The sequence below is a fragment of the Nelumbo lutea genome, chromosome 4 (genome assembly GCF_056320005.1).
Source record: "Nelumbo lutea isolate HS-2025 chromosome 4, American lotus-T2T, whole genome shotgun sequence".
Taxonomy (NCBI): Eukaryota; Viridiplantae; Streptophyta; class Magnoliopsida; order Proteales; family Nelumbonaceae; genus Nelumbo; species Nelumbo lutea.
The window spans coordinates 54811453-54824314 of record NC_142687.1 but is presented as its reverse complement, the minus strand read 5'-3'; the positions used below and the strand labels follow the sequence as shown (position 1 = coordinate 54824314).

At 36.5% G+C, this 12862-nt stretch overlaps 1 protein-coding gene across 1 annotated transcript; it reads right to left on the bottom strand.

Moving 5' to 3' along the window:
- Positions 1 to 6336: 6336 nt before the first annotated feature.
- Positions 6337 to 12633, bottom strand: LOC148860688 (uncharacterized). Its single transcript, XM_088984108.1, has 6 exons — positions 11348 to 12633; positions 10366 to 10583; positions 10009 to 10249; positions 9775 to 9860; positions 8882 to 8973; positions 6337 to 6972 (listed from the first exon to the last, which is right to left on the bottom strand). Exons 1-6 carry the CDS (start codon positions 11453 to 11455, stop codon positions 6707 to 6709), a joined length of 1011 nt encoding a protein of 336 aa, XP_088840234.1. The 5' UTR covers positions 11456 to 12633; the 3' UTR covers positions 6337 to 6706.
- Positions 12634 to 12862: the final 229 nt, after the last annotated feature.

Here is a 12862-nt window from a genome sequence, read left to right as displayed (position 1 = left end):
TCTTTTATCAGCAACAGAAAACATAGCTTTATTAATTAGAAGGTCAATTTACAACATCCTGAATAGCCTTGTCTTGATTCCTCTTTTTGGGATTCTTAATCTTGGAAGGCCATCGCTTGAACTCCTACTTCCGGACCTGTATAAGGATCTGGCTTCTAGTAGCATTGAGCGGAGTGTAACTCTCATACGACAGTATAGCCTATTTAGACTTATCCTTCTTGTTATGTGAGCTGCAAGGCCTCAACTTATCTCTATCTTCTCTCTTCCTATCTGATCATTGTTAATCGATATTCATTTACTGGCCTTAGCTTCCTCTACATTCATATATTTTTCCCTCTCAATAAGAACTCTGCCATGTTCCGTAGCAGCCTCTTAGTGAGTGAGAAGCTGAAGGCTGGGGATGCCAAGCCATTGGTGGAAGCTATGATGGCGATGGCCTGGTCAAGATTTGAGTTCAAGGGAGTTGGCATTAAAGCGTTAGATGTAATCAAGGTTCTAAGAGTATATGTTCGGCGAATGCTTCCATTTTACTTACCGAGTTGTAGTGGTAGCTATGATGGCGATGGCATGGTAAAGGCTTGGCTCTCGCCTCCTTGACTTCTCTAATGGCTAGGTGTGGCTTGATCCCTATTTTTATCTGCATTCCTTTGTTGCCTGACTGTGGGGCAACTAGCATGGTGGCAATGTGCATATGGCAGCGTATTGGCTCACTAAGCAACTACTACTATCAGCCTTGAAAAAGTCATCTTGGGTGCAATTTCCGAGGTAATGACTCAGTGAAATGTTAGCTGACCTCTTGCCAAGGTGTTAATGAATGTTAGTGGTTGTCTGTATTGGAGTTGGCCTACTGCTAGTTGCTACAAGTTATGCACCTGGTCAAGAAGAAAGGCCACTTGCTGCATCAACACTTGGAATTTCTCTTATGTGACATGATTTTCGGGTGTAGGAGGGGAAGAGTGGTTTCTTGTCTTAGAGTTGTCTTGATGATTGGCCATAGCACTTGGAAGTGAAAATTTGGCTGTAGTCATTTCCACAGGTGATGCCAATTAATGTCATTAAAATTAATGAGGGCAGTCTTGAAATTTTTGAGGTGCTTTGGCCAAGGATCCCATCTAGCCACCTGTCAACACAAAAAGATGTTAGAGGCCTTAGGGTGTGGCCTTAGGAGCGATGACTCCAACAATTAAGTTAGCTGAGGCCTTAGAGAGCCGAGGTGTCAAAGTGAGAAGAGAGTTAGAGCAAGCAGGAAGACAAGAGTGTGTAAGAGAGATTACTTGTGCTCGGTGAACCACACTTATAGGCGAGCTCCCTCCTAGAAGCGGCATAATGGGCTTTCCTTGATAGCTTCGCACGTCGGCTGTTATCAGCTTATCAAGGCCAGGGTCATTAAGGCAATGACCATGTGGTGGAGCGTTACTTTGTCATTAATGTACCAAGAGTTACGCCCAAGGTCGTAATACCTGCCATTATAACTCCTCATTAATTCAAAGGGGAAATGTCGGAATTACTCTCCGAGGCCTGAGGTTGTCTCTCAGCATGCCACATGTCTACGTTTGATTGGAGGAACGATTTAGGCTATATCAATACACGTTAAGCTAAACCCTTTAACCTTCAAAACATAACATATATATATATATAAGAAGAAGAAGAAGATCAATAATACCCGTTATCTGCTTGCTTTACTGGGTCAGAGTTTGACAAAACTACTATCCATTAGGATGACCATAGCCTGCCCGCCCCAAGCTTCAAAGACTAAGGCCCAGAAATCCCAGTCCAGCCCATCTCAACTCAAATCCTAACATAATCCTACCTGATTAAGGTTGTTTTTGGTGGCATTGCTGTTTCTAAGACTCAGTTTGGAAGTAGTATAAATGCAAATATATACAGTATAAATACATATAAAATAATACAAAATATAAGATTTTGCACTTTACATATTTGCATTTGTACTCCTTCCAAATTCAGCCTAAGTGAAAATTTTTTGGTTGATCAATACAAATACAAATTTATGAAAAATGTGTGGTCACATCATATATATTCAAGTTACTCCCCAACTGGAAGACACCCCCCCGACAACAAATAAAGTATCCTTGTTTCAGCTATAAACAACCTCAAATAACAGTTTTATACCAATTTAAATTGATCGACCCAAAACATTTCCAGTATAAACAGCAACAGTACCAAACACAACCTAAATATAATGGAATACTGAAACCTACCAATCCTGTCTCATGAATAGTGCCCCTATACTCAGCTAAGACTATGGTTGTCTTTGGTACCATTGCTACTTCTACCTGAAATGTTTTGGTTTTGATATAAATTGTCATACAATTGTCATTTGATGTTATTTGTGATTGAAATCGGCATACCTTAAAAATGCATGTACCAGAGGCTGTTTTCAGAAACATCAAATTAGTGTTTCTTGCTCTAGTGGAGTAAAGCCTAATCTTTCTAGGAGAAATAACTCACATGTGATGTGACAATACATATCTCAACAATTGGATAACGTGGCAAAAAAAAAAAAAAAACAAAAAACAAAAAACAATTTGTATAACCCAAAACTTTTCAGGTAGAAACAGGGATGATATCAAATGCGACCTATACTTTAGCAGACCTTAAATCCAATTAAGGCCAACCAAACCCTGACCAGTTAGGGTTGGTTCAAGGTAGTTTTATCAGTTAATCTGAACTACTTGCATCCCTAGGCACTAGCAATGCCAAATATATATACCTAATTTGTTTTGAGCTGAGAATAAGACTGATGTGGACCGAGGATGGAGTTTGGTTGCCCAATTTAAAGGTAGTTTGATCAGTTAAGGCCAACCAAACTCTGACCAGTTAGGGTTGGTTCAAGTTTTATCAGTTAATCTGGACCAAGGATGGGAGTTGGGTTGCCCAATTTAAAGAATTACAAAACCATATCGGTCTCAGGTCCATTGAAGGTTGAACAAATTCACAACCAAATCAAACCCAAGTTGAAGTTGATCAAGTGAGGTGGGTCCCCATCTGGATGGACGTGGACCCCACCTGACTAGTAAGCTTAGCCTATTCAAGCCATGAATTTGTTGAGTTCAGTTCAACCCACAAAAGATGGGATGCCCATTGTTTCTGAGAAAGGGGGCAGAAAAGGGAATCATAGACAGTGGAGTGAATAACACCAATAATGGTTCAAATCTTGTAGCAGGCAGCATTTTGAGCTGGTAACTGCAATAATCCAAGAACTTTGTTCACCATGTCAACATGGTGTCTCATCTCTTCTTTTTTTCTCAAGTTGAAAGGCATCCTCAGATTCTTTGGGAGCCAAATCACTGTCATCAAAAAGCAAGGTATAATGAGCTGGGTCTGGTGGGCTCCCCAAGACAAACCGACTCCTTACCGTATATGGTTCTAGGTACAATTTTAACAAATTGGGTGGTGATGTTCGATAGGGGATTGATTCTGTTCAAATCATTTATTTGGAGGAGAGGAATTTTAGGTCTTACATTTGTGTGTGTGTGTGAGAGGGAGTCTTACATGGGGAGAGGAGAGAGAGAGAGAGCATATGTCAATGGTCATTCCTTTTACATCCCAGAATGTACCTTTTCAAATAATGGTTAGAGAAACCATCAAGTCTCTCACCCCGCCCCGATCTCGATTATATATGGCTTAATTTGGGAAGAGTATAAATATAAATGTGTATAATACAAGTCTATATCTATATTATCTATAAAAGAGCAAATGTTCATTTTTTCTAGAATTTTCATTGGATATTTTCTGTCCCCTATCTAAGCAGCATAAAGAGGGCACATATGTCCTTTACTCTTATTCCAAAAACTGTTCACTTATAACTATTCAAAAATTGTCCATGAATTGTAAATAATTTTGTCTTGCAGATACTATTACGCATGTACATATTTACTAATACATATAAAATAATACAAAATAAAAGATTTTACACTCTATATATTGTATTTGCATTCCTTTCAAATTGAGTCTATATTAAATATTATTTACATTGAATATATATTATAAAATATTATCTACATATATATAAAAAATATTTAAATAACATTTATATTAAGATTTTTCTTTATTTTAAATAAATCTATTATTCAAAAAATACTTTTAATTAAAAGCTTTGAGGATTCGAATAAACCCATCTCCGTCATAGGTTGGGATTGGAAGGTAACTTTTATCCTAACGGGGATCATGGTTGGGACGGGAATTTATTTCAAAAATAGGGTTGGGATGGAGAATATGTTCCCCACCCGTTGTCATTCCTCTCTCTCATTCATTGCTTCATTAACCCCACAGCAGTACACACTACATTGGCATTAAAACTAGAAGAATATAATAATAACAAAGATATAACTCCTGCATTAGTGTGGATAACATCCTCCATTTCAGGAGACCATTAAAATTTGTCAACAGAAGCTAGCAAGAAACCCCCATTAGTAATTAATTGTGGGTTTTGTTCTTATCCCCCACAAAGAATTTCCAAAGTTGTTTACTCTTTCTTTAGGAGTGGGACCTACGAGATTCATACTTTCACCACCTCCAATGGAGTGCGAACTCCAATATCAGAGCACAGCCTCCCCACTCATCCATCCTTTTGTCCAATTGATAGTCCACGTTTTTGGATGAACATGGCCTAAAAATTTAGACCCATCTGTAGGAATTAAGATATCTTAATCTTTAACTTTGTTTATTTTAAAATCAATCTGGTACCTTGAAAAGGTCCACACAAATTGGTGTCCAAATTCCGATCTTTCACAAAAAATTATTATTCAAGCCAAAAAGGTCAATTGTTTGACTGCTTAAGTCAACGGATTATTGATCAAATTAACGTTTTTTTTGTTAAGATAAAAGTTAAGGGTGAAACGATTGCCTGAACAATTTCTAAGCCAAACAATCTAGCCATCCAAATCAACAACGGTTCGAAAACTATGCCTCTGCAGTAGCATGTGTATTGAAAGCTATTATGAGTCACCAAGAATCAAGACTCAAGGTTGTGGACATTGTGTTCTTGATTTGAAATAACCCCATTTAAATTGGACTTTGTATATCATATTTTCTCTTATCAAAATTCAAAGCCCGTAAATCTTGGGTTTTTTTTTTGTTTGTATTTCCATTTTCCACATGCACAAGAATTTCTTCCATGGGTAATTCTACATGTAGGAGATGATGGAACAGGCACCAAGACTCATCAGTTTGTCAAACTCTTTTCCTCCAAGTAACTTTGATAATAGCTTTTAAGTTCTAACAGGTTGAATGGTCATTTTCATTCAGTCCTGTGAGTAAGGTTCAAAATTTCGATACAAATAAGCCCCATACCGAATGTATTGTATCATATCTTTGGGGTCCGATACACCTGTTTATAGGTGTTTCAGGACCCTACTCTTTTTCAATAAAAAATGTTTAAATATCTTCCCAAAGACCAAATTAAAAAAAAAAAAAACTAAAACAAAAAGATATTTCTGCCTGTATCTAAATACAGGTAGAGGCGTATCGATACTTTGAATCATGTTCATAACTTCATCATCAAAGGATTCCTTCTGCTATATTTTCACCTGTATTGCACTAATTATTAATCACATGTGAGAAAAAAGACCGCCATGCACAATCAAGGCAATGTTTGGCATCAATGCCATTTTCTCAAGAAACGGTACCACGTAAATGCCACATCAAAAAAAGCAATGCTTTAGAAAACCTCTTATTTAGTACCATTTTTCCAGGAAAAATTTACTCCAAACCATGCCTTAAAATTTGGGAAAATATGGTATGAAAAAACACCAAATTCAATGTTTTCTCATAAAACAGCTCGTTATTGCCAACAGTACAATGACATGATATCAATATGGCATCATCTTGGATGTTAGATAATACAGACCAATGCTGAAAACGGCTCTACAGTACTGGTACCAAACAAAACAAGTATCGTTTTTCCAAAAATATCAAACAACGTGGCAGCATCAATGCCAAATAAAAAAAAAAAAAAACGAAATCATTTTCTAAGAGAACGGTACAACAGACCTTCATGCATACAGCACCATTTTGGAAAAAAGGAGTCGTTTTCTAAAAATACAGTGCAACAGACCTTCATGCATACAGCACCGTTTTCTCAAGAAACATCTCTGAAGCAACAGCATCGATGCCAAACACCTACCAAGTCATCAACCCCGCAGAAAAACTGGTTGCCCAACTACCATTCTTATTTTTACCAAAAAGGGAAAATCTGCCATTCTTATTTTTACTCGCAGGCATCACTAATGTCCAATCATGTATAAACTAGACAAAATATTTGTATATCATCATCACTGAGTAAGCAAAGGGAAGATGTTGAATGATGCAAACAACTAATTACAAGTTTACAACCATTATATAATATAACCAAATGAAAAACATTGTTTGAAGCATCTACACAGAAGAAAACAACAAAAACTAGTATAGAACCACCTCTCTCTCTCTCTCTCTCTCTCTCTCGTATGCTTGTCACTCTAAAATAAGTACAACTCAGTCCACAAAATTCCCGAGGGTTTCTTAGATCCATGTCATGCATTTCTTAACATCTCTTGGAGTTTTTCGATTGAAAAACATGTTAGCTTTGCATGGGAACTCTCATTACATGTTTTTCTAACAAGTTAAAGCTGGGGAAAGGCCTTTCAGCGGTGGTTGCGCAGTTGTTAAAAACGAACATGGGAAAAGATTGGGGGAATTCATTTACATGTTAAGAGTGAGTGGTGAAGTAGGTGAAGTCATGGTGTTCCAATCTGAGCTGCTTCAACCAGGAATCTGCAGCACTCGTGAGAGAAGTGATCTTTTCCTGGTCCGTGGATGCAGGATTCCTCCATAGATTCCCATGCATCTTGTAAGTGGCCAGTCCAAAGGGAGGAAGGGATATACTGCCACTACACTCCCCTTCAGGTTCCTCTCCTTTGTCTCCCTCTTCTGACGAACAAAAACTTTTCTCCTTGGCTTCCTCTGATGCAATATCTGCAATATCATACCATTCTAAGATCATAAAAATTTGGATCAAACCAAGAAACTAAACAAAACTAAGCAACAATAATTCGCTTCAAATAAAAAAATGCAGCTTTGCCCCATTTACTCTTTGCCCAATAGAAAAGCAAAGACAAAGGGAGCATTCACAGGAACTCCTCTCCAAGAATAAATGTTGACAAGAAATTGGAGGACATTAGCCACCTTAATGATGGACTTATTACCAGAACAAAAGCATTTGGGTAGAGAAACCATCATTTTCAGGCAACCATGAGATTCAAACACATAGAGAAGCAGGCATATAAGAGTAGCAAGGATGAAGAGAAAAGAAAATAGATAACCTTGCATGTTGCAATTCTGTGGTAATAATGAAATAAATAATGCAACAAAGACCTGATAAGTTACAGTAACTGTGAGACTGGGTTTTTTTCTGAAAGAGATGTAGACCCTAGGGTAACCAAAACAATTGTCAATAAATGCCCTGTTGAACTTATTGTAATTCCTGTTGGTTAGAATGATGACCACCAAACTAATGGGTCTCCAGGAATGTGGAATCCAAGGAGATCTCTTTAGCACTATGTATTGAAATGAAATTAAATAATATGTATGCCTGACTAAAACAATACCTACTTGGGAAAGACCATTTAAGAAAAGGATAAATGTGAAAGGGTGCTTGTAACTTATAAGTTATAAGGCTTTCCATGAATATTTAAATCGCAACTTTGCTTTAATGAAATATTTAAATTATAATGATCTGAAAGTGGCAAGTCTTGAGATCCCATTAAGTCTAACACAAAGGAAACCAAATCTCTAGCTTAGGCATTTTCTAGGCAAAAAAAAAGAAAACAATAGCGCCAAGCCACCAACATTGTTGACTCAACCAATTTGATGGCCACTTTATAGGAGGAAGAAAAAGTACTTAATATTTTGGAAGCCTGAAATGTCTCTATATTTTTAAGATCAATAATATTTCATAAAAATGGGAATAAAGAAAATATTTTTTTCACATACGAAACAAGTCTTTTATTAAAGATTAGCATATATAGGACAATTCCAATTTGGACTAATGATTTGAAGATTGAAATAGGGATGGGTTTAGCTTTGATAAAAAAAGGCTTTGAAATCACAGTTTTCTTGAATGGATTAAATCTTATTTTGAACAACAAGAAAGACAAGGTATCCTGTAAATGATGTAACATATTCATTTTTAAATGACTTTAACATGATAACGAGGATGCTGTTTGGTACCATGGTGTTTTAAGTTACAACATTTCAACTTAAATCATAGCATCAGGAATCAGAAAAGTGATATGTTTGGAACAAAATACACTGCAAAATAGTTTATCATAGTTTCAAACACAAAGATGCCATTAGCACATAGGACAAATAAAGTGGAAATTCCCTCCAAACACAACAAACAACTGTTTGACATAATAAAAGTTAAGTGGTTGCCATTCATCCAACTAAATGACAAGTTAGAAAAAGGAAAAAAAAAAAACACCAGGAAATTTTATTGACCAAAGTGCACCCTTTTCCTTGATTTAGCAAACAAAAAACATTCAAATTAGCAGCCATTCAAGCTTCACTAGCATCCTCAATCGTTGAGCATCTATTGCATAAAACAAGTTCATTGTTTTATACTAAAGCTACTCATTAAACAACACTAAGCAGACTCGGGTGAATTACAGGTCAAACCACCAACAGCACCAAAATCCAGAAGTGCATATTGTTCTTTTTTCCATGAATATCCATTTGATTGTCATGTAAATGCCATATTAATCAATTCAAACAGAATTTTAAGCCATTACTATTGAAGTCTGACAACAATTTAGTAAGCACAGAGCAAGAAACAAATTTTCTATTAATGAATGAAAGGATACCAATCCAGGAAGATGTCACATACCTTGGAAAGACGATGAAAGTGTATGATAAGTAAGGAAGCAAGTAGACAAGTCTCTCACATTTCTCCCAGATGGAATGTGATAAATTGGATACCTAATGGACAATAAAGAAAGATACAATGCCATCTATAAGCAAAAGTCTTAAATTCATTAATTTCACAAAACCAATCCAGATCAGCAGGGTTGGAAAAAGATTAAGAAGTCAAACAATTGACTATTCATTTTAGGTCTTTGCATTGACTAAGAAAAATGTAAACAGGCATGCACACATTGGTCAAAACCCTTCCTGGAATGTTCCGTCCTGCTTCTTTCCCAATTAAGAAACAAGAAATCCCTTCAAAGTCTTTCCTTATGCATGAATATGTTTAATAGAAAGTGTAGTTTAGGCCAAGAGCATACAGAACATGTCTAGCCATATGGTTGTGGAATGCAGAGCATACAAAACAAGTCTGCCCCTCAATCATGAATCAAATGCTTTTTCGAAAGAAATGAAGGAAAAAGAATCAAATACTTGTGTTGCAAGTTGCAATGAAGTGGTAAACTTTAAATAGTTTTCAACAGCACAGGACATTCCATCAATTTCTGTGATATAAAGGTTCTTCATTACCAGAAGGAGTTACATGGTGCCACATAACAAGAATTAGCTAAAACTAAAACCTAGCCAATATGATTGTGGAGCGCAGAGCATACAATAAGTGTCAGACTGCCATAGAAGGGGAGCAACTTGGAAATTTGTCACCAAATAGACATACAAAATGGAAAAAGACCTAGAAAACTTCTGTGACTCAATTTCTGTTCGAATAGTTCCCAACAGCATAGCATTTTCCATCAATTTCTGTAATGTAAATAATCTTCATTAATAGAAATATGGCATGGTGCCATTAACTAAGCATACCAAGCAACGGCCATCCAACTAGCAGGTGAAAGATCCACACTTCTGAATGTCATCAAACCTGGATAGTTCTGTGCCAATTCATTGATCTGAAATCAAGAGAACCAATAAAACCATAAGCAATGGGAATTGTGTATGCAATTCTACTATTACTCTTTCTCCAACAGAATAAAGCACACCACAGACACCACAAAAAAGAAAGCAAGTTCCAAACCACCCTTCAAATAGGGTATATACCTTGTACACAACTGGAACCCTCAAAAAAGGAGGCAACCTCTCAAAGTATTGAAAGTAAAGGGAGCCAAGTCTGTCCTTCATTGGCCACGAGCCCTCCTGGTCAAAATTTGAATCTTCAGATACAGCATCCCACGTCCTGCTTGAGTTGTTACTCAGAGACCTTGACAGCTTATCACTCTCACTGTCTTCACTCCAAGAATCACTCTCAAATTCAACCACTTCACATTCTTCTCTTGGATTCCTGGAATAGAGATGCATGAATGTCCAATCTCATTGTTAAAAATCCCGAAGAATATCCAGATACATCAATCAAACTGAACTGAGTATAAGGCACTAAAAGATAGTTGACAAGGACACCTAATGGAGTTAAAGGATTTGCTAGTATAAATCTGAATTCCAGAGAGGTAGGGAACATAGAACTGAACAACAGTCTCTCCTCCTTTCAGCACAATTGGAACACCAAGTCCATAGGCACTCCATTCATCAAACTGGTCCCAGAGATCCGCCAATGTGAAGTATTCAATAGTATTCTTCCCATCAGGATGCCAAGGACTGTTTAGATCTCGAAGGCAACTCTACAAAGTTTAACAAAAGATAAATAAAAGTAAAAGTTAGAAAAAAATCACATAACAATTTTTTCCTTGCACATACTGTACGGGAAAGGCCCAAAATAGATAGCTGCAGTTGAACAAAAATGCCAAAAGTTTTTCATTAATAAATTAATGCAGGGATTTCTAGAAACAAAACAGAAGATCTGCAACAGCAAATAAAATGTCATACTCATTCCATAAATTTTCGGTTTGCTTTTCAAGTAAAAAAGCAAGCGAAACACTTTTTAACTGCATGAAAATGTTAATTAAAGAGAAAATCTTCCAAACGGAGAGACAGAGAGAGAGAAATCAGTATGATCCAATGTTGATTAAGGATCCTCAATAAGAGGGGAAAAAACAGACAAATAGCACCGGATCGGAAGAAAAGAAATGTAACAGGAAATGACTCTATACAGGTACATAAAAGACGTAATATTTCATGCATGTAACAGCAAAATAAAGAAATGCAGGCATAATATTTGGAAAGAAACGGTGAAACCATGAAAAAACAAAGGCGCCTAAGAGTTCAAATCAACAAGACAAGATCTTTTCATTTCTACATACACCCTTTAGCAGAGCAAAGCCCATCAAACAAAATTCACACAGAGAGAGACCCAGACACAGAGCATAAATAAACAAAAGGCAAAATTCATGTTTAGAAAAAAGAAACTCGACTGATCAGGACGGTGATGGTGATGAATATGGCATTAAACATCTGTAAAAAAAAGGAGAAAAGAAAAAGAAATCACCTTGGGAAGGAAATGGGCACGAACAGTAGGGGTTATGCGGTCGAGAAAGCATTCCAGGTTGGAATGGCTAGCAGAAAAAACTTTCGATCCCCAGAAAGGCGAAGTCATCTTGATGATATGCTTTGATGCTTCTCTTTCTCCTTGCCTCTTCCCTCTTTTTTCTCTCTCCTCTCTCTCTCTCTCTCTAACCTTGCATAAACAAGGACCGCAGAAACTGAACTGAATATCACTACCACTTTTAAGAACTCCTCCTTCCTTGTTTATCTTGCAAGAAGAAGATTGACAACAACAATGAAGATGAGGAGAGGAGTTGCTGTAAATTTATAATGGTTTATTTAGGGTTTATATATTTATAAAATTTTATTTTATTTATTAACCAAGGAAATTTGTCTCAGGAATGATCTTCAACCAGTGAACCCACTCTCTTTTTCTCTCTCTTACTCAGAGTATTTAAAGCTCGTAATCCTTTCCTGCTAGCTCTGTTTCTAAATTTAGAAAATGACAACCCAGACCCATTTTCTTCTCTCTTTGTCCACAGCCAAAATCTCTCCCTCTATCTCTCTCTCTCTCTCTCTCTCTCTTCCGGATCTCAATTCCTCTTATTTCTCGCTTTCCCTGATTATCCCCATCCCCAAATATACGAAAACTATACACTTGACTCTAAGTAAGAAAATAAAAGGAAAGTTGCAGAAATTTATTATTACCTATAAAGAAGAAAAAACTGAGAAAAACTGAGAAGAAAGGGGTAGGAACAGAAGGAGTGAAAACAGAGTTTGTAACAGCAGAATCAAAAAAAAAAAAAAAAAAAAAAAAAACCCAGAAAGCCCAGATGTCCTTATTTTTCTTTTCTTGGGAAGTTCTCGGTGGGGACAAACGCCGACGCTGAAACACAAACTAAAACCGAAACTGAAACTCAGAGTTGAAAAGGAAAAGAAGAGTAATTGTTTAAAGCTTTAGCTTCCCTTAAGTTCTGCACATATATATACACAATTCTACATTTAATTGTAAAAAGAAAAAGCCAGGATTAGAGATATTTTTGCTACTTGTTCCTTAGATGCAACCAGAAGTGGAGACTCGAGACTGAAACAAAAAAAAAAAAAAAAAAAAAGGAGAGAAGGAAGGAAAGAAAAGAAGTAAAACGAAACCGGTAGATGCGAGTAGAGACAGAGAGACACAGAGGGTGGTGACAAACGAGAGTGGCCGGGCTGCGGATGCTCGCTTCGCCGCGTGTTGTGACGCGCTGCTTCCTCTTCTTTCTCTCTCGCATTTTATTCTCTCTTTTCCCAAATTTGTCCACCAGATAAATTTCAATTCCTCCCACTATCTTACTTTTTTTTTTTATATTTGCCAAAATATCCCTTATATTTTTTATAAAAATACTTATAAATATATATTAAAACCTATTTTATAATTTGTATTTTATTAAAATACTCCTTATAATTTGCAATCAATTTAGTTATGATAATGAAAACTATAGTTTTGATTATAATGTTCATTTAAATAAATTTAATTAAA